This window comes from Opisthorchis viverrini, assembly GCF_000715545.1.
Source record: "Opisthorchis viverrini unplaced genomic scaffold opera_v5_46, whole genome shotgun sequence".
NCBI lineage: Eukaryota > Metazoa > Platyhelminthes > Trematoda > Opisthorchiida > Opisthorchiidae > Opisthorchis > Opisthorchis viverrini.
The window spans coordinates 1,084,697-1,111,289 of record NW_008751703.1 but is presented as its reverse complement, the minus strand read 5'-3'; the positions used below and the strand labels follow the sequence as shown (position 1 = coordinate 1,111,289).

Below are 26,593 nucleotides of genomic sequence, written 5' to 3'. Positions count from 1 at the left end.
CATGATATGATGTTATGCTTATAGGTGTTCATCGAGAAACTGCGCGGACTGCCTCTAAATAAGTGCAATAAAATTTGTTGAGTATGGGCGTGTTAGTCTTTATTCTTACGAAACAGTGCTTGAAAACAAACACAAAAAGCACTTAATACCTCAAATAAGAATTTTTCAGGATCCGTGGACTACACCGTTGCTATATAACTACTGGGCGCCAAGCGATAAAGCGTTCAACTATGTAACATCTCGCGACAGAATTACAATCCAGGCGGACGAGACGCCCTGAAAGAATAATCGCCTGCCATTTTATGTGATTCATTCCTTATTCAGCGACTGCATCTAAATTTACTAAAGTCTCTAGATGTTTTCAATGCTGATTTCAATTTCAGTCGAAAGCCTTTAGAAGTCCATGCCTGGAAGTATGTATCTATTAGACATATTCTGTCTAGGAACGGTTGAAATGACGAAAAATAAAAGAGAGCCTAATGTGCGTTCAAGACCATACTCATTACCAGGCAAAATACTCTGGACCACTGCAACTAATCAAGTTTAGTCTATAGAGTAGCTCTTACGTCAAAAAGATCGCATTGTAAGTCCTTGCGGACGAGTTAAGAACAACAATGAAATCTAGTTCGTGGCGTATTATGTTATTGTCCTTCTTTTGTATGACCCTACTGAATACAAGCGGGAACTATCGTTTGTGACACATTTTCAACCAAAATTAAAGCACGAAAGCTGCCTCAAGTTACGGTTATTACGATATTCGAGATTTTGCATTACATATTTTGCCAGGACGCACTAATCATATCGATGTTAAAAACCTTTGACAGCACCCAACCATTTCTGATAACCTTAGGGATCATCGAGTAAGAGCAGTTCACCAATTTCTTTCAACCTATATTCAACTTGAATGCAGAATGCACGCAATAAACATAATACACTCATTTGCGAATTAACCTAATGCAATCGGGAGACTCAACAGAACCGCAGGTCACTTCCTCCATCATACATCATATAGTAATAATATATTATATTACACCATATTGCATTACATAATATAGTTTTCTCTGTGCGGTGTCAAAGTTTTCGGCAGCCTGATAAGCACTGTATTGGACAGTATTGGACAGCTTCTGTACAACACATTCAGTTGGAGAATATCCGAAGTGACCGATTCAAATGGAGATCACTTTAGCTTCCAGTTAAAAGTAATCTAATTTGGAAACTAGTTAATTCCCCAGGAAGTTACAGCTAAGGTTCTGGGAGTAGTTACGTTTGAGGGAATCAAGGAGACGGCATCTATCTGATGGACCTGAATAAAAGCGAAATAGACCCTCATAAGTAGTATATCCTTTCTAATATTTTCCCGTTGCGGGAATCACTTGAGTTTTCCGTCCAGTTCAAACAAATGACCAAAACAAAACAAATGTACCAACCTATTCGATGGGTGCGATCTTATCTAATAGAGGAAATCTAACCGGCACATTATTAAGGGGAAAAATGATTTCGTGTCGTGTAGTGTTTCATTCAGCAACCGCAGTGAATTCTTATCACACAGTTACGGTGTTGTGGCGTCTTAAAACGTCCCTTCCCCATAATTTCCACACGGTGTGTTCAAGAAGCAATATCTCATCGAAACATTTAATTGATTGGTTGAAAATCACGTAAACAGAGGTCAACAAGTTTTCAGTGACCTTGTGAGTAGTATATTACCCCTGTAAAGGGTTATTTTACTCTTACTATGATTGCTCTGTGTTGAAGGCCGTTTTGAGCCACTTTTGCAAGTCCTGATAATAAAAACTAGGGCCTTGACTCGGACAAACATTTTGATAAATTATTGCTAATCTTAGAGCAAAAACTTAATCTTCCAAACTTAATTTCAACCGAAATAAATAGCCGAGCCCTTTCATTTGTATTTCAGTGGGGTTCTAAATGTCGTTTACCTCAATCTGTTGGGTATTTTGTAGTGAAAATATAATCAATAGACCAAGAAAATAGGGATCAGATGCTGGAGATGTATTTTGCTATTCCGTTCTCTAAAGTAAGGTCGATGTTGCATTTGTACTGATGGTGGTAACTGCTCTAGCCAAAACGTGCTGCATTGATTTTGGAGCATTTCTTTACCCCCCTAAATGTGTTACCTCCCCGTTCACATCTCCATAAAGTTTTCAAACTTCCAGTTACCACGCAAATCGTCATTAAACTCAGGAAACTTAAGTACTGACGACTGGTGCACCAATTAACCGGGAAAATTTTTATTTCGAACTCGTTCCTGAGGCGCCTTTGTTTCCTTACGATGACTGAAAGAGTGGTGCCCACACTTTTTCAGAGTAGTTTCTTTCATATCTCGCATGGACAAGCATTTTTTGTCAGATAATCATATTGAATTTTTTAGTCAAAAACCTGTGTTCAGCCCCGAATTGTCATTTGTTTATTTGGAATCCTCAACAAGAAGTAGTCGGGCGCAGTGCTATAATTCCCGTGTGTATTCATGACCGTATCACCTCTAAAATGTGAAACCTAGCTTTTAGTATAATTTGACGAGAAAAATAAATGCTTTACCTACAGACATAATGCTGGGTTTTACCCAGGTCTTGTTAAAAAAAGCATGGTAGTACTGTATCGCTTACATGGGAAAGTACAAATAACGTTTCAAACAGCTAAAACCTGAGCTGTAAATTATTCTTTTCTGTACACAAATGCCTGGTAAAAAAGCATTAGTGTTTTTTTGGAGAAGGATTATAATTTTATTGGTCTAAACAGTCGGAGTTGAGATTTTGGTTCCAGTAGGTCAGTACATAAAAAGTAGCGCTGATAAGAAAGCCGTTCATTTAATCTAATAGGAGAGGATCCACTGCTTTAGTGTACAATTTTTTCTAACTGAAGCCTTTTCTTGCAAACGTGATGGTACACTTAGCTAAGAAATGCAGACTGTCAAACTTTATTGAAGACTGAAGGTGCGACCTCAAATTAATTAAAAGAAGATGGATATTCCCTTGTTGTCTCATTTGTGGTTCTCGTACAGGTTAGCGACTAAGGATGAATTCTCTGACACTCTCAGTAGTATGATTTACTCGGGTCTGCGCCAAGAGGAAACGATAAATGGTCACACTTTCTGTCTGCGTGATTAAAACATAAGAGTTTGATCGTTAGTGTCTATGTTACTTCATTAGCCCCAAAATGAGGTATCATTTTTACGAACCGGCTCAATATTAGTGAAATTCTGGAGCGGATTGTGTTATATTTGGTAACCAGAATAGCTTGAGTGAATGAGCCTTTCCAGTGAATGTTTTAAGCACCCTTTGAGAGCCTATTGTTGGTGCAGCACTCAGCGTTTCTCTACGAACACATATGGATCCTTGAGTAATTGTCCAGAAATTTAGATAACTGATATATCAGTAAGTAACTGGGTTTGCTGAACAACATACTTGCTTGCCAATTTGTTCTTTTCGCGTTTTGCTTGTTCAATCAGTTTGCAGTCCAGTGGAAGTGGAGATAATCCAGGAGAAAGTTTGTTGAACGGTTCGGGTTGAGTCAGGAACATGGATGTAAGTGAGGTTGGGCCACCAGCTGTTCCGGCAACGATTATCTCACCGTGTTCAATCAGTTGTTGATTGAGACCTTCCAGTTCTTCTCCCATTGCTCGCAATCGTGGTAAATTAGGGGTAACGTCGTTTCCGTCTCCGCGCCGTAATTTTGAACAATGGACTAAGTCGTACCGACGTTGGACAGGATCCTCGAATACTACAAATGGATATTCCGGTAATGATGCTGTTGAAGTAGTTTGCACTGAGATCACTGGCTGGTCCCCTGAATCAAACAGGGTAAGACCATCAAGAAAGCCAGCAGTACTGTCCGGCTGGTCTGCTACTGTCTGTTCACCATGCAACACAGGTCCTTCAAGATCCACGAGTCGTATCGCTTTGGGTCCTTTGCATTGCGAATTATACTGCCAAAAGTATGTGCTACTAGAGGCAAGTGTTTGTTTTGCGGGACCTAAAACGGAGGTTTTGGGGAAGAGAAATAACCGGTGCTTAAGTCAGACCACTTGGTTTTTGACTTTTTGTTTTGATCAGCTTGGCTAGTACATGTCTAAATCACCCCGGACAGCATATAATGGCTGCATAACACTGGTTGGTGGACGCATGGGCCGAAAGACTAAAACTGCTATCCAAGCAACCACGTTTCTTCGGCGAGCCTGGTTGAGGGTGAAGTTCCTCATATGAATATTTTCATTAGGAACTTATACACGATCAGTTACTGAATTTTATAAAGACGTGCATGGTAGACAGCGGGTTGAGTTGATGGACATGCAAAACACCTTAAAATGTGTATGGTATTACTACAGTACAGACAAGCACCATATTGCAACAATTTAACATACACAGGCCCAGATGGAGTAGAGGAAGCAACAATCAAGCAAGCTGTATTCTTTGCCGTTCTCCAAAGTATACATCTGCTACTTGCTCATGTAAATTGAATGGCGTCACTCAAAACAACTATGTGATAGGTTATCACAGTTACCTGTCGTAAGATCATTTCATCTGATTCCGCGTTCCAACGACGCCTATGGTTTTTCCGTCTACCTCATGACCAACATAATTTCCAAGACCTAACGGTGAACCATGCTAAGCATAAATGACAGTGCTTTTGCAGAAGAATCAGTTTATTCCACAGATGGAACGTAAATTTAAGCCATCGGGAATCATTTTCCCTAATGGCTGCAGCGCTATAGGATTGAGTAATTAAATTTTGGACTGACAGGATTCTGTCGTGGAATGTATACAAACAGACATCCAATGTGATAATTCTGCTTCTCGGAAAATGGCGTTTTAATTTAGCAAAGGGAAAAATAGGAAAGTAACCTCACGGAACAAAATGGTCTTCTGTTATGGATTCAGCCTTCCCTGAGTAAAAAAAACTGGCCTTTGTGTGACTCGTTATGGAAATGTACAACCGCGTTTAGTACAAATTATACAGCAAAAGAAAACCGAACCAGCCTGGTTGATTTGGCACTTCGATCCTGTGGATATCGTTTTACTTAAAGGCTGATTTGATCAAAACGTTGAACTAGCATGTGTTTAATTTTGCAGACGTCTGCCTCCCAGTGCTGCTACTCTGGTGAGTTCAAGTTGCTTCATACTTTTGGAATTTCGTCTTCCGAAGAGTTTGGCAAGCAAAAGCCTTTATGTGGAGGTGGAAGGTTGAAAAAGCACTGGAGAAGTTTTGTCTTTAGCTAGGGGTGCCATAACAACAAGTTTTTAGCTTACTTTGACCTTTTTTAAATTCAACAAATTAAATTAAGGCCAAATTCAGTCAGTTGCAAACCAAGTTAGATTCAATGAGAAGTGTGACAGAATCGGAACCTCTTGATTCCGCTATTCTTCAACCGAAATCGGTGCATAAAGATCACTTGAAGATTAGGTCGGTATGATATCCGAGGTATTACCGTATATGTCCCTAGCAGAAAACTAGGTATTAGATCATTGACAACCCTCAGCAGCACACAACCGATTTCACTCAAGTTGAGGCTCATCTGCGGGCTCACTTTCTGAGTTTTTCATTGCTGGTATATTATAACTGAATACGTACGCTAGGCAGCGGGAGTAATACAGTGATTTTCGAACTAATTTAGCGTAACTAAGTTACTCAAACCATTTCAACGGTCTTTGGTGAAAAGATTTCGATCACTTTACTGACAATATGACGGGATTTAATTCAGGTTTCTTAGCTGGTTTGTATTAGAGACAACCTAAGAACCAGAACAGTGCGTACCAAAATGCACTAGAAACATGAAATCCATCCATGGTGTTCGGCTGACGAAACCATCATTACTAATCAACTAAACATAGACTGTGTAAAACTTCAAATCCTGAAGAAGCGTTTTTTAATAAGTGCACTTGTTAGTATTCGTGTGATCCAGGGATTCTCTCCGGACTTGTGGAGTGTTTTCTAAGGACCACTTCTCCCTGTATCAAGGTCATTTCACCAATTATGAGAAGCCGGATCGGTGCGTTCAACCATTCACCACTTGTGGGTCGCCTACGATGACTCCTGTGCGCCTTCAGAACGACAACTGTTAAGCCCTCTGGAAATCAAACTGCCTTTGTGGGTGGTCCTTCCATGTTTGACGGAGATGATGTAGCATTCCAAAGCACATGCATGACTGCCAACAATTTATGCCGACGTCGTCTTAATTTGGACATATCTTCAATCGCGCTTTTGATACAGAACACTTCGATACCATCAACACATGAGTGTAACGGTTCTGAGATCAGATTTTGCAAAAAATATACATGCATGGCTTTTTTGATAACATTTCTCTGTAAGTTTGCATGCAAACAGTCGTTAGTGAGTTATACGTTAACTCTTTGTCGCAATAAAATCAGACTTTCCCCGATAGGTTGTCGGTTGCATCATTGGGCACTCGGAAAGGAATGCAGTCGCTAATAAACCAAATGATCTTTGGCGTATCTCCTACTGTTTTCCCACCACTGGTTGCTATTTTGCCTCGTGGCAATCCACAGAGTATTTGTGTAATAGATATATGATGATCATAACTGCAGTTTGACCCTAACCAGCCTATTTTAAGCTGCAGACTGTTCCTGACTTCCCAAAAGAAATGGGTCTGCTAGAGACCAGGGGTTCGGAATCCACAGGCCATGGATAGACTTAATTTCAATCACTAAGATTAATTATGACATCTAATGATATATGTCCCCGTCCATCCAGGCGGAGCAAAATTAGGATAATTCTTGTCTGTCACAGTGAACTAGAGCTGATATGATTTGCCTCCTCCAGAATGTATACAAAAGAATACAACAAAAACGTGTATCGGTGAGGTCATACTAGTCCGTTCGAAAGAACATTCGTTTACAAAGAAACTAATTTGGTTAGTTGTGAATATGATGAATTCTGACGCTCAATATTTTACTTTAGGACTAAATTTATTCTACCCAGTTCGGCACACGAAGAACTGAAAGCAAGAGTCCTGCACAATGATTGCTCATCTAGTTTAGCCACACAATGTGCCTGCAAGCTACCTTTCCCAAAATGCACTGAAATTCTTGCAATGGCTGCTACTTGTGTTCCCCCAGTTGGAGGAAACAAAATTCTGAGCGAATGTTCTCCAAATCACACTGGACGACGAAATGAGAACTGTAAACTCCGATGCATGAAACAATAGAACAAGTGTCTTTTGCCATTTACGTAAGCCTGACTATCCAGCATGATGCGTATTAATTTACAAATTATCCTGTAAATCATACATGTTTGACTTTGCTTTGCGTTTAGCGTCAGTTGACTTGTTTCTTATAGTAATCCAGTGAAAAGAAACTGATAAAGGTAATCATCGCGGACTCAGATCCGAGGTTTGTTAACATTAGCTGCCTGGAATGGAAAACAAAATATTCTTTATCCGGATTCCGTCAATTTTCTTGTCTCATTTTCAAAACTGGCTGCCTTTTTCACACTGAATATAGGCCAATGGCTTGAAACCGGATAGTAGTTATGGTCACGAAACTCTCCTGAAAGTTTGCGAAATACCGAAACCCACTGCTGGTTTCTAAGATGCTTGTCGGTGTGGCCTGCTGGTTTTGCTAGGCTTCAGGTTCAAATGTCACCTCCGAATGTAGGGCGTACCCACACTGCCTCAGCATTTGTCAACCAGAAATCGTCCTTCATCTACCGGCCATATAGTCATTACTTGTTGCCTAATATCAAGTTGTTCCGTCGAAAGTAGTTTATTTGTGCCATGAGTATCATAAACACCCCGCTATTCCTAATGAATCTTTATCCACACTTCTAATCCAGTTCTTTGGAACCGCTGTTGTAAATCGGAAATGTAGCCAAAATGCTTTTAAACTCAGAAGTATATAGCAAACAAAACTATTACTGTCTTTTGTGCTGATTATTGCTGGGTTTCCAAAAGTCTTTTGGATATCCGTATTCACTCAGAAAGTTTAAATTTCGCCTTACAGATCGATCGATGGTTAGAAGTAGCCAGGCTATCCGACTAACAAACTCAACTGCATACCAAAGTAGTTTTGACGGCAGACCCACCGGGAACTCAGCTGAAACTCTGGTTTATGGTGTACTTCTTCACCTCGGGGACTAGGCCACCTGATGAGCCCCAAGGAGGACAGAAGTGATCATGGGCTGCAAGAGTTTTCATCAATTTTACGGGTAGTTTATTACGCCTACAACAAGATTATCCTCTAGTAAAAATATTTAACTAGAAGTGGCTGTATAATGACTGACTTACCTACCTTGCCATCGTTTCTAAAACCATGTGACTTATGGCATTTTAGACAGTCTATTTAATTTAGCATGGAGTACTCCAACAAGTATTTAGCCTTTTTGTGAACGGGACTGCTCAAAAACTTGCTGGAAACAAGAGTTTCCTTCCGTTATCGTCCATGTTGAAGCTCATCTAGTAGGCGCAGTCCCAAATTATTCGTCAACCTTATTTTCTACTTGAACTCAAATTGCATGTTCAACAAATGCATCCACTTGCAGAAGGTTCTTTCTAAGAATATCATAAACGAGATATTCTTCTGAAATTTATGTGAGTCACCAATGAAAGTCAAATTAATGTTCACGTGTTTGTCAAACATGCCTCTTTTCACTGGTAGTTTGAAGGTTTTTGCAAGGTTGCTTTGTTAAGTTTGGACTTGCGAGTTGGATTTAAGAAAACATATCCACTTTCGATTGGACAATACACACTCGGACAACGAGGGTTTTTGCTTTTCTCTGCCTCTTTTATAATTTTTGCGGATCTCTTCATTAATTTTATCCTTATTTAAACTTATTTGTATAATGATATTTCTACCTGGTTGAAGCAGGCAAAACCTGTCTTTGAACGACTGATTCTACAGAGTTCGAATGTAAACACCACAGCAGAAAGAAGATAAGGTTCTTCAAGACAAGCCATTTTTCAGAATCGTGAGCAGCTAGTATCAACTTTGTTTAGAGTTACCTAACTCTAGATTGGATTCTAACTGCCTTCTAAGAGTGTCTAAGACTAACCAGAGAGTAACTGTATCCAGGAATATGTATTAGACCGAAACTTCGGAGAGTGACTCGAGCAATAAGGCATATGGCATTGATTCTTTTTTGGGTTTGTTCGCAACACAAGTGGTAAAGTTTCTAAAAGAACTCGCTAGCTGATTAGCAAGACTAGCACATTTACGTTGATCCAGTTTTCTTCCCCCCCCCCCCATGGTGCACATAAATTTGGAAAGCAATCAGTGACACAAAACAGTGACTGAAATAGCACATTTATAAAATTGATAATTCTGTTGATAACTCCACAACCTCTTTTATAAACGGTGGAATGAACCAGAAGTGGTCAGCATATTTTAAGTGCGACTTATCTCGTTTTCCTCTAAGGCGTGAATTTTACCATTGGAACTACGACCACGTGTATTACCAGTGCATGTGACCGGAGATTTTGATGAGAAAATTTTTTGACATGCAGAATCCGCTCATTTCAACCGTGTTTTGGTGCATTTTGCTAGGACCAGCGGAAAGTTTTCTTCCTAAGAGAGGTTCCTCGTATTTGGAATTCGCGCAAGTAATATTCTAACAGAAATGTGTAAATCACCTGTGGCAGACGCTTTTACCATTAAACAAATATTCTGAGTCTGGTTGTTCACTACTGAACACAGAAAATCACTTTTTATTGGCTACCACTGAGCCTGCCAGGTCATGACTAATTTATGTAATGACTTCAGGTTCAGAGCCGAAAGAATTTTTATTCTTTCAAGGATATGGGTTTCAACTGAAAATCGATTTAAACCACACAGCTTGCGGAAATAGAAATTTAGGGCTAAAAAAGACTGATCAGAATGATTCGGAAGACCAGATAAAAATGAGAGGGAAAAGGAGCGATTTTCGGTTTTACTAAAGACGATCCAACTCACTTGATAATAGGATGAGTTTCCTTCAAGGCATCAACCAGACGTTTGGCGAGAATGTCATATTCAAACTAAACAATATGTCTCACGTGACCTGACTGAGGAGTAAATCTTGGAATTGACTCCCACAGCGCGTATTTGAACCACTGGTGATGTGACAAATTTACGCGCCCTCTGGAAATGATGCACTCTCAACCTGTGTTGCAAAACAATTTTTTTCGATAGCTCTCCTCCAGGTCGGTTAGTGTAAACTCACTCAAAGAACTGGTCAAAGAAATTACACCATGCTCAAATATTATCTTGTCTAACAAGCTTCAAAATTTGACTGAGGGCTTACTTTCTAGCGTGATTTGGGACGGAAATGAGTAATTTTTTGTATGCGACTGCCAAATCTGGGGTTATGTTTTGGTAGGTGATGGAGTCATATTACTCAGCGACGATCCGTCATTGGATTAGATGAAATCTTCTTATTTGCTGCTATACAGTCGTCCTGTAGTTTGGTCTCTGCGCTCAGTCTACCAGGTTGAACAACTTTTCTGGATTCATTTAACCCACGAAAGTCATTTTCCTTGTCCAACAACGATCTCTTGATCATGAAAATCCCAGACATTTTGAAGCCGGTCTGCTACTATACAGGAACCTCTTAGACTAGTAGTTCTAAACAAGGTATTCGTTTGGTAGGGGAATTCGGATTTCAAACGCTTCATTACCAAACAAAATAATGTCGTCAGTGTGAATATTTGTCCCTGAAACTTGAAGCTTACTTTGAACAGAACAGTGTTCAAGAGGGTACAAGATTGCCAGATCACTTGGACGTATAAATGGGCTTCCATAGTGTAAAACTGCACGTTATTCTGAATGTGTTCTCCATGTCTAGTAGTCTTATGAAGGTGTTACTTTTGGCACTGTGCTAGGTAATGTCTGTAGCATTTTATATCCCAAGTGACCTTTTCATTCGCGTGGCCTTAACTTTTGAAACCGTCTATTCAGCCCCTTAGGTTATCTCGCACGTGGGTGGAACAAGTCATCAAGTACTCATTTACCACAAAATAATAAAAAGGAACAGCTGTGTAATTAATTGTGAATAATTGGGATACATGAAGTGTAGTGCGTGCTTTGATCAATTTGCTTTAATGAAAAATCTGATAAACCAGTTACTTAAAATTTCTTAAAGTCATTCATTTATTGCATCTGCTGTACTATCAAGGCAGTAAAGCAGCAATACACAATAAGATGTGGAGGTTCGCATTCTTTGTTTAATAATCCTGATCCCATGAAATGGATGAAGCTCAGAACATACTTGTGCGTCTCTTGCTAGAGTTGAATTTGGAGGCGCAAACACAATAAGTAGCACTATTTAAATCATATTGTATAATCAACTGATCGGTCGGATCCTACCTAGAGATGTTCTAAGGAGGCTACACCGCGTAAAACTACAAACAAACAAGGAGAAATACAAACCATTTCAGAACCATGTGCGAATAATACAGGAGAATCTCGTTGTGTTTTCCAACCTGTACGTGTCATTATTGTGCTTACCACGCAAGTCAGTATTAGCTAAAGCAAAGATCTGCTCCGCAATCCAGTTAGTCAGTTTAGCGCTACTATTTTCCGTCTAGGGGTGGGCTTTTTAGCCGCTCGAAGTTGAAAGGACAGGTTTTCAGCCACAGGCCGGAAGGTCGCGAGATTGAAACTCTGATTTTCACGAAGTGTGCACTGCTGCTGAGCCCCAATTAGGATGAAACGGCTGTGCAGTGCTTCTTGGCTTTTCAGCGTAATCCCACTTTATTACTACTCCATCATGTATTCTACTTGGTGAAGTATCCTTGGGATTCCAAACAACATGGGTTTGATCGGTAAAAGCTTTGCGTAGTCTCTCCTTAGAGGTCATGATCAGAAATGTAGTCCGTAGCGTCTGATCTCCCGATAATTTAATGGACCTTATACACAAGTTGGTTTCCACAAGAGGATATTTCTTGCCTAAGAAAACTTAGAAAAACAGCTGCATTACAATGTGCGGCAACAAAAATTGCAAGTATAACCAGTCCGTTTATTAACAAGAACATTCTTGACAGTATATTGTGGTGCGAAGTACATCATAGTCCATCCAATTATGTTTATATAAACTATCAAAACATTTGGCAGAATTTCCACTCTCCACCTTCATACCCAACTTAATCAGAGCAGCTGGTTCCGATTTCTTAATTAATTTGGCACTTGCCAAAACCGGTCTTCTCTATATGATCTTCTGATTTTGCTGATTTCTCATGAGACCACAGACTGTGTATATTACTCCCTTGTGAGTTACCAAGGGATACTGGGCAAAAGGATGGGAAAATATAGAGATGTGGTGCTTTTTTGTTTGACTGGATCCATCTTGCCTTGGTAGAGTGATTTTTAATCAAGCTCGTAACTGGTGGTCAAGGAGACGTTGGAGGGCTCATCAACAATTTCTGTGGCGGTCGGCTGAGATAAATAAAGACTAATCAACCATTTCAGACCACGTACAACACCGGTCATATAAAATTTTACAGAATCAGAACTAGGGACCCAAATAAGTTAAAAGATGTTGGGAGAACAAATTTTTGGTTAATTTGGCTGTATGTTACTTTACGTGCACTGGTGAAAATTGAGATAAATTTGTGGCACGCTGGTGCTACTTTAGGTTCTTCGGTGGATGGTATCTCTACAGTTTGCTCAGAATTTATCACCTCGGGGGTATGTCGTGTCCCACATCACGGTCCCAAACCAATTTCCCCTTTGGAAGTAGAATATCAATTCAGTCATCATCATGTAATCAAGAACCGTTTAACCATTGGTAAGCGCTAGTCTACAGAATATCCTTCCGACGCTGCTTATAGCAATATGAGAAGTAATGTCTAAGGTTGCCTGAATGAGTACGCCTATATAACTTGATAACTGTCCGACGGTAGGTATAGCGGAGACCGTTATTTATTTCAATTTGGATGCAGGTAATGTGGACATTGTAAATGGATGAATTATCCTTGTGAATCGTGCTCAACTTCCATTCGTTAGTTATTTCTGCGTTTCCAAGCAGCAACGAGAAAAGCACTGAAAACCTGAGTGTATAGAGTCGCCAAGGTCAGTATTTCACCCATTAGCTCAAATAAAACGACAAAATCACATCAAAAGATCGTTAAGATCGTGGGGACGAAACTGAAGCATATGAGAAGGCTTAACGTCTTAAGAGACTTGAGCCATTACACTGGCGCCTCCTGGGGTTGATTTAACCAAGTTAAAGTCACAAAATCAGCGCACGGCTATTGTTTGTTAAGCAGCTAAATAAGAACGAAATGACAAGTTGTAAAATCTGGCTCTGCTCCAATAGGTTTGCACCAAAGCTTTTATTTTATGTTTTAACGGTCTACGTGCTTTGAACTTACCATGAAAAAACCTCTACTAGAATCGATGCCCATATTTAGCCCAACTTAGCTGAATGATAGTCAACTAAAGGCTACTCTCGGCACGTTCACTCATTGTTCGTCATAGATTATCCTCCAGAGAATACATATGTCATCCATCCACCTAGATTTTAAGTCCCAACCATATTGCGCCATTCCAATCATTGAAGACGAAAAAATGTGTTGTAGCATGAAACAACACAACACCCTATCAGTTGAAGCTAAGACTAAATTTAGAGCTTTATTCCATCATACAATTAGGAGACAAACAGCAGTGAAGCGGACCATAATGTGTATAAACAGGCATAAAATATTTCACTTACCTGAAATGTCAAGAACTTGGTCAAGACAGTGGCAGTTGGTGAGACAGTGACACACGTCATGTTGATATGCACTGTCTGATTTCTGGGGTATTTNTTGGTCAAGACAGTGGCAGTTGGTGAGACAGTGACACACGTCATGTTGATATGCACTGTCTGATTTCATGGGGTATTTTCCTGATGAAGATTTGGATGACCTTGAACGTCCACACTTGAAATCAGCAACATCCACAGAGCTGTCTGCTGCTTCGTAAACGGTTTGGTCGTTTCCAGGGCATACTAGGTCGTTGGAAGCCGACTGAGGTACTTGCTTCCGAGATATTATCACTGCATCATGCGAGTAAGTGCAGTCTCGTGCAAAATTAACCTGCACATCACTGACATAATCACAGTGGGGGAATGTATGAGGCGGAGATAGGTCGAATTTGCACATTTTGTTAGGTCTGTCCATCATATTTTGTTGCGGCTTCGTTAACTGAGACAGCAGTAGCCCTGGACGTTCAGCTGATCCATCATAGCTTTTGGGAGCTAAGTCAGTAGAGAGATTGCTACAGATGTAGTTCCCAGATTTCAAAGTACTCTGAGGGTATTCATCCGTCATCTTGTTTGTGCCCCCGAGCAGCATTTCGACTATGAAAATCAGATTGAGAGCCACAGGTTCATGGAACAAGTGGATGAATTTGGGAGCGCAATTTAAATGTGGAGGACAAATAATTCACTTTTATAACTACCCACTTAAATAAAAAGACTAACTGGGAAAGAACCCTGAGAAGGTTTGACATTGGTTGTTGATCAGACGGTTGTGGATATGTTGACCGAGCCTGACAATCGGCTTGAAAATGTTTCGTTACCATGAGAGGAGACATCATCAGTGCGCAGTTTGGTGGGGTCCACAGGGTGAACGCTCAAGTGGGTGGGTAAATAGACAGCACAGTTACAATTTTTCTATACTACTGAATCAAAACACTATACTCCTGGAAAATTTTGACATCTAGACGACCAGCCTATTAATTACTACTTTAATCACGTGGGTGGATTCCTGGAACATGAATTCCGTACTATAGTGAGGAAGGTTTGTATAACGCTGAAACTTGAGAGAATTGGGAAATCGATTCGGTTTCCTAATGAAAAAGGAGCAACAGATACCGGTTATAAAATTAAGAACTGATAATTGATCTGCCGCAGATCTGTGCACGTACATTGACTGAACTTATTCACTCTACGTTGATGTCAAACGTTTGCAACTGATCTACGTTTAGCTCGACGTAAACCCTCTGCGGCTGTTCATCTATCTCATTGAGACCAGTGTCTTCTACAACATGGGCCAGTGAATCCCATTTAAATGTCAGTTATCTGTCTATTTGACCCAGCTGGCCTGGATTATTTAAGTTACAGTCGAAACGAGTGCGTCGTCCTGAAGACAACGCTTGATGTCTGTTCACGGGAGAATCACATATCTGATGTTTTATGGTTGCTTGGCAGGCTTCACGCAAGATAAAAGACTTCAAGCAGCTGGGCTTTTAAAAGACTGACCACCTAAGTCATTGGTTTATTAGTAAACCTTTTAAATCCGATCCATTTTTCAAAAGGGAGGGTTTTGTTTCAGGACGTTTCGGAAAACAGTCGGTCAAGTTTATACGTTTCTATGCCGCTTTCTGGATTGGTTACGAGTGTATTCTGTCACTCGGTCATGCTGATGGTGTTCCGAAGGAAAGTTAGAAAATTCCACAATAACTAGCTCCTGTGCATCTAAAGCTAACCACTGTGTTATTTCGCAGACTGTGATTTCAAAATTAAAGAATGATGTACTAAACGAACTGTCGGTATTATACGCAGTGGTGGCCAGGTTTAAGGGTTCACGGTCCTCATATACCTTTTCAATTATTTTTATTTCAACGTGCTGAAGACTCCCCAAGAACTGCAAAACTAACTAATTGGTTTGAATTAGCCCTTGCACAGTTTCTAATAGTGTCCGTTACGCTATTTTTTGTCATCTTTGGAGAACAAAATACCTAAAAGTGAAACTAAATCCTTTCATCTGAGCTACCTTGTAGACCAAAAGGCACACGGTGGTTAAGATGCTTTCAGATTTGTCAAACCTAGATAGTCGTAACCTGATGATGAGAGTACTCACCGTAAAATTAACACCCCAGTCACCAATTTCTAGAAAACAGTTGTATTGTTAATTTGAGTTTCAGAGAAAATGCAATTCTCAGCTCACCTTGCGCCTTTGTCTTCTAAAAAAGAAGTCAGCATCCTACAAGGGAGTCTTAACGGTATGTTTAGCCTGGGCTATATTATGATCCACTGGAATCAACGGTAATCACTAGCCTTACTCAAATTTATTTATCAAGGAGTCAATCCTGAACACAGGTCACGTGTAACGTAATACGTTGAGAGATATAAAACTTCGGGGGGTTCTAACCTTGCATTTGGCATTTAAAGAACTTTAAAAACTTGCCTGTATTAGCTGAAGTAACATGTTCTGCGTCCGTAAACACCCGACAGCTTGTCTCCAGCGATTGAAAAGGTGCAGCAAAAGGAGATTTAGTTCCTCGGTTAACAAAATGTGGAATACCAGGCAGAAAACTCTCGGCCGAAAAATCACAATTTGAGATAAAATTCTCTCCGGCTACCAAGTTGAAGCATGGATGACTTGAAGGCTGACAAATAGCTGTCGTCACGGTATGACATTTGTTCCAGTCTGTCGCCTGCTGCAAGTTATTCAAACAATTTTGTTGTGGCGGAACTCCATACTGGTCATCAAGGATGTTTAGGCAATCTTCCCTCCATTCATATGATTGGTTTCCGGAGATATGGGATGCGGAAAACTGTTGGCTTGAAGAAGTTGGTAGAAAAGACGATTCATTTATGGCTACTGGTTGGTCGCTTGAGGTCATCGTCATGTGGTACTTTGGTGTGTGTACGAGGCTTGAGAGCCAGTCATGAATCGAAGTCATACCGTCAGTGCTTGGAGTGGGACAGGAACATTCACTGATAAGCTTCGGACTTCCTGACATATTTCCGTTAACTGTATTGAGTGAATAGCATAGACTTCCTTTAAAGTTCAAGGTATGTATGGCTTGCGTATGATCATTCAAAGTTTACTACAAAATTTTAAAGCGTAAAAGTCTATTATTCGACTAGTTTCACTTGCACAGCTACTCAGTTGACCGGCGTTTAATGGTCCTCTGTTCAGCAGTTAGTGGCATAATATTTGCTCAGATATTTCTAACTATCGATGAGGTAATCCCATTACAAGATAACATAGCTGATTTGTCATATTTACTCAACCCTAGCGCATACATGAAATAAGTGGTCATTCAGTTGCTATCCTTTCGGCCCACAACTGTCATACATCCTGCTGCAGTAACAGAGGAGAAAATATAACCGGTTTGCCCAAAGATTAAGGTGAATACGTTCAGTGTGAGTTGTGTCTTATAAAGAACCTTCTGATCAATAACCTGTTCTTCATCCTTCGTTACTTCTGGAACCCGGTTTGTTGAACTGAAAACAGGAAAGATCCGCAGGCGTCTGTTTGAATTCCAGTGAAACGCTTGTTTTATTCTGGTAGACGATTGTCCATTTAAACGAATCTTGTAGTGTAGTCAGTAAACAGTCCACAATGGAGCTCCCCTTCGATTCTTTCTGGATGAAGGGTGACTCTTCAGCGAAAAAACAAAGACATTGAGTGACCAAGTAAAGACTTTTCTTACTGAATTAATACTGTGTAGTTAGTTGTTCATCGTCTTCTTTAAAAACATTACTGGCATAAGAGATTTCATACTTGAACGTGTGCCCGATGTACTTCCGACCAAAAGTTGACTATTCGAGTAATTGAGTACTTCTTTTGTAAAAAAAAATGGGTAGCGCCATTTGCTCCTCACTTTCTGACGCCCACTTAACTGGTCCGATTCAACCATCCGGTGTGCTCTTAACTACGTTGATTAGATGGCGCAATATCTGCTGCTGGAAGCAATAATTTTTTATAATGTCTCAGTGGACAAGTTTTGTAATAAGAGTAGCACACGGTGAAGACATTTACATAGAAGTTATGTTGTTGCCTAGATATGTCCCGCAAACACCTGAACGCTTTAAACGGATTACAGTCTATTATGGTGAAGTTGGTGGGTTTCATCATCGTTACGGGTATCGCAACGACTCAGACAGACTGAAGATCTAGGTGAGTCACGGGGTAGACATAAAGTAGTTTACCTGGAAGTTTCTTTTTTCCTCCAAATATACCAAATAGAAATGATGTTTACCGAGATTTTAATAACGAAACTTTGCTGAGTGTTTCTTCAGGAATATTTATCCGGTTCTAAAGTCCGCTGTTGTTTTTTTATTGGTTAAAACTGAAGCTTGAGCCATTAACTTGTGAGCAGCCGACAAGAGGCACCTTTCGTTACAATGTGATCGCTTGGAGTAACTGTTGCAGTTTGAGTGGCAGGTTTACTGAGCATCGTGGACGACTGCCGCCATTCTAAGAAGCGGACAAACCAGTCCGTTACTGTGCTGTCAATCAAAGATTTAGGGAGAAACCACCCCAGAGAAAGTCTTTCTTTGGCATCCGGAACATATTCTGCACTCACAAAAAGCGGCCCCACTGTCACACAATGTTCTTCAGAAACGAAAGACTAGCTAACGTCTGGGAGTCTCTCCCAAAATGCCGGCTAACTGAATGTGAGAAATATTCTCACGCTCGACCGCCAAGAATGAAATACGAATTGAGTATTGCTCTGGGGTGAAACCGCGCCAAACAAATGAACACTTGATTTGAGGCTGTTCAGGTTCCTTAAAAGTGCACAAACAATCGGATTACCGAGAGACGTTTTGCCACCTAATCAATTGAAAAAGTGGTGTAGAAACCATGTGGCATACCTACAAACCGCCACAAATTTTTACATATGTAATGAAGGTAGTAGAATTAGAAACTAGTCTCAAACCTAATGATGGTAACGTAAAGCCAATGGAGCCTAGTTGATCACATGAATTTCAGATAGCATCTGACCTCAGTCGAATTCCAAGAGCATGACATCCAAACGTTTTGGAGATACCAAGTACCTGGTAGTTTGATACTTCGAATGCTCCCTCTCCCGGTAGGTTTATCTTAAGTTACACATTCCTCTGGGGTTATCGTTTCTCTTCAAAAAAGTTCGCAACAACACAGATCCTTTTCACTGATGCCAGGGGACTCAAAGAGGCCAAGATCAATGAAGTCCTCTGTCAGTTTCAAGTTACAAAAGGCGGTTTTACGTACGCAAAACTCAATTATTTTTCATCCGTTGTTTTGTGTATTTGATTTACAAGAAGACTGTGGTCCCATACCGATGCCAGCTAAAGGCACACGCATTCAACATTCTGTCTCAAAAAGTGATAAGCACAGGCGGACTTCACTGGGTTCAGCGATTAACACACTCCATATGCTCGAGTTTTAAACATGAGCAAGAATTTATCTGTAAACATTGTTTGTAAGTATTTCTGAATGTCATTCCATATGACTAAATCTTTAAAATGTTACTGCATAAGGGAGTTTCTTAGCTAAGAACGGGGCTAGAAACGATTCATTCGAGAGTTCAGAGAGAAAGGCCGAGTGTTCTGTTTTTATAAATTTAGAGGGATCTCGGAGTAATCTTAGGGTCAAACGGCTGGATGAGAGCTAAAGATTATGTTTGTAATGATACCTCCTAAAGACCCAATTTTCCAGTTAGTGTATTAAGAAAAGCGAAACCTTTCTTAAGTGTGAACGCAAACAATTATAACAGGAGAGTTTGGATAACTATCCCACACCTGTGGCATTTTTTCTAGCACTCGCTCTGCTGTATTTAATGTTCTCCCGAGTTCTTCCGACCATGGGGATTTGTTTACTTTATCTGACTCGGTAAGTTCTTAATTCTCTTTGAAACTGTACTTCACACTCGTGAGGAGGTAGTGATTGTGTCCGTTATAATAATGTGGAACTTCCATACTTGACCTAGCGTAAGTAATCTAATTTAGGAAGTTATATTAGCGTTCGTCATCTACTATTTTCGTTTATTTTTGAGGAGCATGGTCACAGACATAAAAAGTGAATGCAAGCTATGGATTCGAATTAGATAACAGAAGAATATGATATCAAAAAAGAAGAATGTCTCATTCAAAGTCTTGCATCAACAGTTCCAGTCAGATACAATAATTCTCGACGTCTGTGAGAATTTTGGTATAGGAACACGCATGTAAAGACCGAAGAAAGGACAAACAGTGCTCTTCAAGGCGCAGTAATCGCTAGCACATTCAAGACTCACACATAAAACAAAGTGTCCGTGGTAGTGGGTCTGGTGTAAGATTAGATGACAAAAATGTACACTCAGCGCCATGTGCCACGCATAAAGGTGTCATAAGTACGCAGAGAGTCCACAACGGCAAGAAAACACAAGTCACTGACTGTGACCTTAGGAAGTCCCAGTCCAATAACAGCCTTGGTGGATTGAGGGAAGCAGATCCCTCGATAAGAGATTATCATCGATTGGTGGATCAAAAAGTCGACCACTACTGCTGTTACCACTACTACTATGTATTCTATCCCCCACTGGACGATAAACAAATCTAAAAACGAGTGCCAGCCCGGAACAGTTGTGCGCACAGGTTGAGTTTCACATTCAGGTGTGGGACGGGAAACAGCCGGTAGGATCAAAACTGCATGGAAAGCAGAGTAGGATGTCAATTGATCGCACTGTTGAAATGCATGAGAACGGAATCTAACCAACTCATAAACCGAAGTAACCGAAACCTCAATGAAGTGGATGGACAGAAGATTAAACAAGTATATCCAAACTCACTTCAAGAACTTCTGTAGCATTCCAAGACATGCAGTAACAGTCTAACAAACAAAATGTTTAGCAGCCGCCCTAGACTGTAGTTCATACTCTAGTGCTAAAACTGATGTGTAATACCTCCAAAAGCACCCTATGTTTGCTCAGTATTAAAATTAACCACTGTGTGCAAAATTTGATGTGGCTTAAACGATCATCTGAGAAAAGCTTCGTGAATCTCTTACTTTCGAAGTCCTTTTTGTTACCAAAGATCGACGAATGTCCGACCATTTTGTACTTTTAATCCTGATCACCACATTTTCTTATTTTACAGAAGACAGTATTAGATAACGGTTCTCTTTTCACTCATGACCACCATTGTCTATACCAGGAAGGGGTACCATAAAGCAACATAGGATCCTAATTTTAGATAAAGAACTCCAACATACACCCTATCTTCTCTGTGTAATTTCATGAAGCTTCCTTACTGCGGTAAAAACGGACCTTATATATGAGTGGATGCAGCCCTTGGGCATTTCAAAGGCCTTTTGGCGCTTGCTTGGTGCATTTGAGAATGGGAGAGGACACACAAATTCTTTATTGACCTTAAATTAAACTGGGTGTTTGCATTAATTTCACTTAATTTGGTTTGAATAATCCCCTACCTGTCCCACGAGATTACTCTAGTTAGCTCACACAAAACAGAGGAAGTGCTGGAATTCATTTCCGTTTACAATAATGCACACTTTTGGTTTTGCTCAGATTGTAACACCGACGTCCTCCCAAGACTTCAACTACCTGACGCCCCAGAAGGGCGTCCTAACATTTCTCCGTCACCGCAAAATGAGAAAACTTAAGTTATGCAGTCTGAATAGGCAAACGTGTTTATGCTTGACAGTTGTGGTTGGTTTGCCCAACGCCACGAAAGAACACAAAGTAATTATCTTCGTTTTGCCGGTCGGTTGAACTGCCTGTTAGAAATTCCCAAGTAGGCAGCGCCACAGACGTTTTAAACCTTTTAAACAGTTTTATAGCTCGGTAAGTTTGTGCGTGCATCGCAGCCCGTAGAATCGTCTGAGATCTTGCGCGCACAAAAATAGCATTTTTCCGGCCTCTTCTTCCTAATCCTGAAATAGGGTGGGAAATTACGATATGTTACCTTTTTTATCACCCCAATACAGCTTCTTGGAATCCGCTGATATCTTGGATGTAAGTACACGTTAGTTTCTTTTTCTGCGTCTAATAATCTGTGCAAGTTTGTCTCTGGGTTAAGATGGTGGTTGGGGAATCCCTCGTGTGCATTGGCGGCCTTTCAGAATTCAGTTTACGCAGAAAAACTGCTAATATTCACGAAAATAAAAGGATCCCTAGGAAGTAAGAATATATCCGACGACCCAAAATACACTGAACCGTTGTCTAAGAAAGGTAAGAAAAACATCACTGTGACATTTTTCGGTATGCTAGATCACAATTATTTACGAAAAAACAGAGTTCTGGTTAGTCAGCTGTTCACTGGGAGGGTTTAGTTGCGTCTCTTGACGACGTATCTTGTAAGCACGAGTACTCAGGACACTTGATATCATTCTTGGCTTTATATGTCTAAAAAATATATTTGGTTCACAACTTTCGACATCACTAGCACATCAGTACATCAAAGCGAATTGGAACATTGAAGGTTTAGTTTGGAATAAAAGTTAATAAATAGCTTGTGGAAAGCATCACAGTATTTAAATAGAATTGTGCTTCTTGGGCAAACCAGTCAGATCTTCAAACAGAACCACTTCCGTTGTGGCACATGTATCTACTACAGCCCGTCGGACATCGGGTCATTCTAATCAGAAATCCTCCACTTTGGTGGTAGAAAAATATATGCGCGTTTGTGGGTCGGTCGAGAATTGTGGTTACTGATGCCTATTTTAAAGCCCATTATCTAAGATGACACCTTAATAACACAGGAGCTGAAATGTATCAGAATAAGCTACAGTGCAAACATATCTCCGCATCATTTGCAGAAATTCAGTTAGTCAAACAACTTTGGTTCTTGCATCACCCAATTCCTAAATCTGTTTTAACTGCAGGAGCTTTGCTTTCTACCGTATTTCTGACCTCCAGGTTCCGATGGGCCTCATTGGAGGCATGCTTTCTAAAACTCCATTCTTCGATTTATTTTCCCTGTTTGCTTTTCACACATCATGCATTATCAGATGAACGAGTTGGCTTAAGCTTGCAAAATTACATAGAAATCCACTAGGCATATGTTGCTATGCGGAATCTTTTGAAAATTGTCACTGCACAAACAAAGATGAATGAACCTCTGGGGATTTAGATAAGTTCAGTATAACGTCAGTATAGAATCATCCCTTACTAGCTCCCTGACCATCGGCATTACCTGGATTACGGTTAATTGGTTAACGTGACTAATTTTATCGTCTTTCAATGACAGTTGCCATAAAACTGCTTGACAGGCCTCTTCTATTACGTTTGATTTAAAATAAGTCAGCTAGTTATTTGACACTAAGTCAGCTATTCAGCGAAATTTTGGTAGGATATTCTGCTCACTGCTCTTCGTCCGAAAGTGATATTTTGCCTTTAGGTTTACGGTTCTAGGTTTTAGAACAGAGCAAAGGAATCGAATATATTCGGGTTTACCACAGAAAACACTCGAGATGTCCATTCTTTAAGCCCGGAAAAGGTTGTAGATTCTCGATTTCTGCGCACACTGGGAATAAACCACTGGATTTCAGTAACTACCGCGGCCTACTATATTACGAGAAAGTGTGTTGGGTACTGTGTTCTTTCAAGCCATTAGTTTAGGTTATGAATGGTGGGTATCTGCCTTACCATTGCATTCACTTAAGAGATCCATGGGTAGAAATATGTTTGTGTCCAGCACTCAGCAAGGTTTCGGCAGTCCTATATCCGCCGGTGCACTAAGAGGGGCTAGCTCATGTAGCTTGTTTCGGATGTTGCGGGTTATTTTGTATGAAAACCATAGTCGTATTTGACATACCATTCTTCTTTTTAATTTTCAGCAATCCCGAGGGAACATTTTGTCCTGGGCTGGCCATCTGTTTATTCCAGTCTACCATTGTGGCTTTATTAGGCATTCCTTTACGTGCTGTTATTTAAACTGGCTCAAAAACTTACTCATATAGTAAAAGTGATGTTCGTATATCCAAAGGAGGCGGTTATTATCCATGTTGATCCGCATTCACTGTAAAAACCAGGCGTTTCTACTATTTCCTAAATGGACAGCGATGTTATGCATCAAAGATCGCCCGGATGACCTGAAGATTTTTTTAAACATATGGCCCCAACTTTTACGCCTCAAGCTCCTTTCCAAGGAATTCTACGAGGCAACACTTGTACACCCCTTCAGATAGTCAGTGTAGGTAGCTCTGAACTGGACCAATTTTCGGCCGTTCATGAAAGCTTCGCCTTCATCTTGAATTGGAAACATATAGCGCAAATACATGTATGGGATGTATGCCATCTGAGGCCAAGAATTCGGGAGAAAATGATTAGTGATATCAACTGACACTGCGGTGTCAGTTCATTCATGAATTCAAATGTCACGGGTTCAAAGATACGAAACCAAGACTTACTAAAAGACCCACAGGAATCCAAATTTATTTCCACATTGTCCAAAAGTATGAGATGCTGGTTGTCTCCTGAATATGAATAATGCTGTTCGGTCCTCACCTTGAAGGTATACCTACCAGTGTTCCTTTGGTAATATTCTAAGTAGACTTGGATCACGAAAACTGAAATTTCTTCCTGAAAACCTCTCGTAACAAAAATTTCAAAATTCGGACGGTTCAAACGTTCACCTTAATTCTACAGGAGGTCTGGGTACATGTGGTGGAGTTATATGCTGTCCAGCAGTAATTCATAAATTATAAGAACTGCGCGCCAAATTATTCCTCAAGGTCTTCCCGTCGAGGCTTCCACGTATGACCCATTGCACAAGCCATTTTGGTTGATTACAGAAGGTACTTTGATGGTGTGCAGCCCTGATCTCCGAGACATGGCTAATGTTTCTTCTTCCCACCTTCTGCCCAACGAAATGATCCTGAACCCCTGCTTCCAGAGAACCACTTTCACATGGGCTCCGACAACATACATATTTACTGGCTTTCTAGGGTCCAGTACGACGGCAGCTTCTTGGCAGCCCACGTTAAAAACCTCGGGAGAGCTAAATTTACTGACGGGATTCATGGGTAGAAAACCGGACATTCAGGATGTCGATGAGGTGTTGGGTGATTTGTGAATAAACAAACGTGCTCATCATCCTTATCGTATTCATTTATTCCTTTGACTTTTTTATGCTTTTCATTGTTTTCCTGGTCTCTTTTACCGTTTTATTCCTCCCTTCAACTTTCGCACTTCAACTCCTTTCTGAATCTTGATAACTGTGCTTGAAATGTAAGACTAGATGGCCAGGCGTCTCAAGGGAGGTGTAAACAGTGTTGTCCTCTCTGTGGACTTTTATGGTAATACACTGGTTCCCTACACGGACATAGTTCGCGTTTACCCCAGTTTATTGACCTTCAGGACATCCAGGCAAGTGGACATAAGGCTAGGCTCCCTGGTCATCGAGGGCGCTCAGTATTCGCACAATGGAAATGAATTTTTGAAAGTTATGACGTGCCCCTGATGGAATAAAGCAATCGGGCAATTAATTTGAGACAACCGGTCCAAACTTGTAGGCCCTATTTAGGCATCCCGGGATTTCAGCGATGCTGACCAACTATCCAACAGGATTTTTTAACCATAGGCACGGTCGCTCAGGTGAACAATCAAATTTGGCGAGCTGAAAAATATGAAAGTTGATTAGGACGGTTTTTGGTTTGAGCCCATATGCAGAACAATGCACCATTTTAGCATAAAAGGTTTTACTCACCTCGCAAAGTTTTTTCAGCATAGAGCATTGTGTGAATAATGGGCACTGTTATCGCGTAGTCAGTGACCACTGGGGTTCTATATATTTGTCCCCACCTGTAGGTGGTTCCCTCTACGCCCTGCAGTCACAGAGTAGCCGCACATTCGAATATGCGGGAGTGATGTGAAAAGCTTTTCACCTCGGTGCTTTCTGCAGGATTCGGTGAGCTAATAATAAATTTTACAGCTCCCGCACTAATCCGGGGTAAATAGGCTCAGTTGATTTAGCCTTTGCTTGTGTGATTTTGGCCATCTCTTGAATGGCTAGTCGGGCACTTTCGTGTTTAATATGGCCTGAGGTTTCATTGAGACTTGCGAATGGTCTACGGTCAACAAACTGTGGTTGTGTAAAAGGCCTTTTGAAGACACTCGTGGTTATCATTTGAATTCTGCCAGGCAATTACATTGGTATTCGCCTCCAATATCACGAAGAGACTGGACCTTACCGTGGTGAGGTGGTTTGTGTACCTCGCGACCCATTGAGCTTTACTGATGGATGTACGCGCGACACCCACAACATCTCTCATGCCAGGTTGGTCCATGTGTAGAGGGCTGATGCACACAGTCCTTCGGGGCCTTCAAGCTGGGGGTTGGAACGCGTGTGGCGACGTTTTCTTTAAAGATGGTAACGTGCTCGCACTTTCAGTCCGGCACCGCTGCCTTTCGGCTAGCGATTGGTTGGGCTTTGGTTGAGGACCCTAATCGTCCTCCTAATTGTAAGCGCCCTGGCAGTATCCCAGCCCCCATACAACCATGACATTTATTGATAACAATACTCTCATGCCACATCGGATGTCGCGTGGTGCTGTCAGCCTGGTCGCTTTACTTGCTACATACAGTAGCGAAGACATGCTACTTCAGACGTCTTCCCTCTTACACTTGCATGTTTTCCGTCTTCCACTCTCTTCCACAAAATTTAAATACTTTCTCTGCAGGTCCCAGCTCTAGGATTGACCGTTTTCCCCGCCGAGTATCACACGCGACTGCAGCTTTTATACTTTCGAGTCCAGTCACAACACTAAACAGTTCGAAGTCTGTTTTCAAACTCCGAAGGCTCGTCTGCTTAGCCACCTTTAATATGCGCACACTGAAGCAAGCGGGTCAACAGGTAACTTTTCCTATTGCACTGGATTATCTCTGCATTGGTGTATGTTGGCTGTTAGAAAGAAGGACGCAGGACGCAAGTATTGCGAAGTGACTTCCACTTAGCT

General features: G+C 40.8%; 1 protein-coding gene across 1 annotated transcript in view; it reads right to left on the bottom strand.

The window, feature by feature from the left end:
• The window catches only part of T265_03340 (hypothetical protein), a gene marked incomplete at both ends in the record, with an annotated part of 53,970 nt that extends 28,598 nt beyond the window's left edge, over positions 1-25,372 (bottom strand). Inside the window, 5 exons of the mRNA XM_009167801.1 lie at positions 3,420-3,987; positions 13,654-14,280; positions 16,229-16,681; positions 24,047-24,112; positions 25,345-25,372. Of these exons, the coding sequence (XP_009166065.1) occupies positions 3,420-3,987; positions 13,654-14,280; positions 16,229-16,681; positions 24,047-24,112; positions 25,345-25,372 (1,742 nt within the window). The remainder of the gene's footprint in view (positions 1-3,419; positions 3,988-13,653; positions 14,281-16,228; positions 16,682-24,046; positions 24,113-25,344) is intronic.
• Positions 25,373-26,593: the final 1,221 nt, after the last annotated feature.